The 2,331-nt window shown below is 59.9% G+C and overlaps 1 protein-coding gene across 1 annotated transcript; it reads right to left on the reverse strand.

Annotated features, from left to right (window-relative positions):
- Positions 1-359: 359 nt before the first annotated feature.
- On the reverse strand, positions 360-1,585 carry GPR88 (G protein-coupled receptor 88). The gene has a single exon (XM_009937999.2). The coding sequence runs from the start codon at positions 1,431-1,433 to the stop codon at positions 360-362; it is 1,074 nt and encodes a 357-aa protein (XP_009936301.2). The 5' UTR covers positions 1,434-1,585.
- Positions 1,586-2,331: the final 746 nt, after the last annotated feature.

Consider the following 2,331-nt stretch of genomic DNA (forward strand, 5'->3'; position numbering starts at 1 on the left):
AATCCACCGCTGTCGGCCGGAGTCCGGCACCGGCCGTGAGCGGAAGCAGGGCTGGGGTGGGGCGAGGGGCGAGGGCCGCGCTGCGGGCAGGCGGGCGGGAGACCCCCACCCCAGCGCCCGTCCCAGTGCCCCGGAAAAGCAGCCGGAGCCTCAGGCTGCCAGTCAGCGCGGCGAAAGAGGGAGCGAGAAGGAGGTGCGTGGGGTCAGAAAGGAGCAACACGCGAACGTATAAAGAGAGGAGCGCTAACGGGGAGGGGGCGGGCAGCGGCCTGAGGGAACGTGGCTCTTCCTGCCCGTCCGCCCGGCGTGGGCTGTGCGGGCCACGTGTGCCCGGGGCTCCCGCCCTCCCCCGCGGCCCCTCAGCGCGGCACGGCGGCGGCGCTGCCCGTCGTGCCCCGCCGCCGCGGCAGCTGCGGGCAGGGCGGGGCGGGGCCGGCCCCGGCGGCCGGGCGCGGAGCGGCGGCGGGGCCGTCGCCGCGGGGCAGGACGGAGCGGGCCGCTCGGCGGAACTCCTCGCTGCGCCACGTGTAGAGCAGGGGGTTGAGGACCGAGAGGGAGCAGAGCAGGAGCCAGCTGGCGGCCTGCAGCGCCGGCGGCGCCGGCCGCAGGAAGAAGCCCAGGAGGCTCACCCACACCAGGGGCTGGGTGCCCAGGAGGAAGACGCAGCAGAGCAGCAGGACGGAGACGCTGCTGAGGCGGCGCTGGGCGCGGCGGGGCGGCGGCGGGGCGGCGGGGAAGGGCAGCTGGTGGAGGAGGTGAAAGTTGAGGACGCTGACCCGCTTGGCGCTGCCCCGCACCCGCCGCACGATGCCGAGGTAGCAGTGGAGCAGCAGCGCGGTCTGGCCCAGCACGGCAAGGGCGAGGAGCAGGGCGGTGTAGCGAGAGCTGCTGTCCGTGTGCCACAGGGGCGGCTGCTGGGCAGAGCCCAGGGTCCAGAGCCCGGGCAGCAGCGGGACCAGGAGCAAGGCAAGGGCCCAGGAGAGCCCGATCATGCAGCCCGTGTGCCTCCGCTGGTAAAGGGCCTGGTACACGCTGGGCAGCTTGGTGATGAGCACGTACCTGTTGAAGGCCACCAGCAGGTGAGAGGCCAGGGAGACGGTGAGGCCGAGGCCGAGGAGCCCCCCTCGGAGCAGCTGGTACTCCACCGAGCGAAGGGAGGAGGAGTTGGGAGGCAGCAGCCCCAGCACAGCCTCCTGGGGCATCCACAGGGCACACACACTCAGGTCTGCCGTGCAGCCGTTCACAATGAAGGCATTACTAGTTGTCTGCAGCTTCTTGAAGGAGAAGACTAAATAGATGACCATCACATTGGATAAAGTCCCTGAGATAGCCAAGACTGCATAGAGCAGTGACAGGAAGATGCGGGTCCCGGAGGAGTCCTCCCAGAGCAGCAGCAGAGGCGAGGTAGCAGTCCAGGAAGAGGCGTTGGGCATCTCGCTGAATGCAGTTCAGTTTTGACTTCACCCTGTAAATCCCATGCTTGTCTGGGTCACAAGGCGCTGCTGCAGGAGTCCCCCACCAAGCACAAGGGAGGATGTGCAGCTGCGGGACTCTAAGGCAGGTTTCAGTCATACAAGCTGCAAGGTCCAGAAAATGCTGGTCGCAGTAACAATCCAGACTACAGCAGCATCCAAGGTGAGTAGGTAGCAAGGGATCCCACAGATTGTAGCTAGTGAAGGTGGGTCCATAGGGAGCAGATAGCTGTTAGCAGCCCAGAGCACAACGGAGGATTCTGTAGCTGTGACAATGCCAAAAGCAGCAGCACCTTGCAATCAGCAGCAGAAACAGCAGCAACCGATACAAAGCTTTGCAGTTTCTCCTGTGCCACAGTATGTACACTGTATATCATTACAGGAAGATTCAGCCCTTCCACTCTTCATGAATTATTCAGCAGATTTTCAACTTGTTAAATCAAGAAGAAAAAAAAAAAAAACAAACCCTGTCATGCTCTAGAAATACTGCAACTACAGTCTGACTCTTTTTCTCTTTGCCTTACCGGTTTCCTGGTTCTAACCCATTTACACAACTTTCATTTGCAGCAAGCTTTCAAACTGGTGTCAGTCACTTCTGTCTGAAATACAATCCATTTACTGTAGAAACTCCTCTGCTAGATATTCATTTAAACTGCTTTTTTCTGATCTTGTTTTTATTAAGAGAAAGCATGCTATGCTTCTGCAAGATTAATTTTAGAACTGGTCTATAATTACAATATACTTTCCAAATTACATCATTCAAACATGATACACAGATCCTTGACAGTCCTTTTTTGAGGAAGACGGTCATCAGTCTACATATTCTACATTTCTTCATGAAACTCAGCCTGCAGGAAAC

The sequence above is a fragment of the Opisthocomus hoazin genome, chromosome 6 (assembly GCF_030867145.1).
Source record: "Opisthocomus hoazin isolate bOpiHoa1 chromosome 6, bOpiHoa1.hap1, whole genome shotgun sequence".
NCBI lineage: Eukaryota > Metazoa > Chordata > Aves > Opisthocomiformes > Opisthocomidae > Opisthocomus > Opisthocomus hoazin.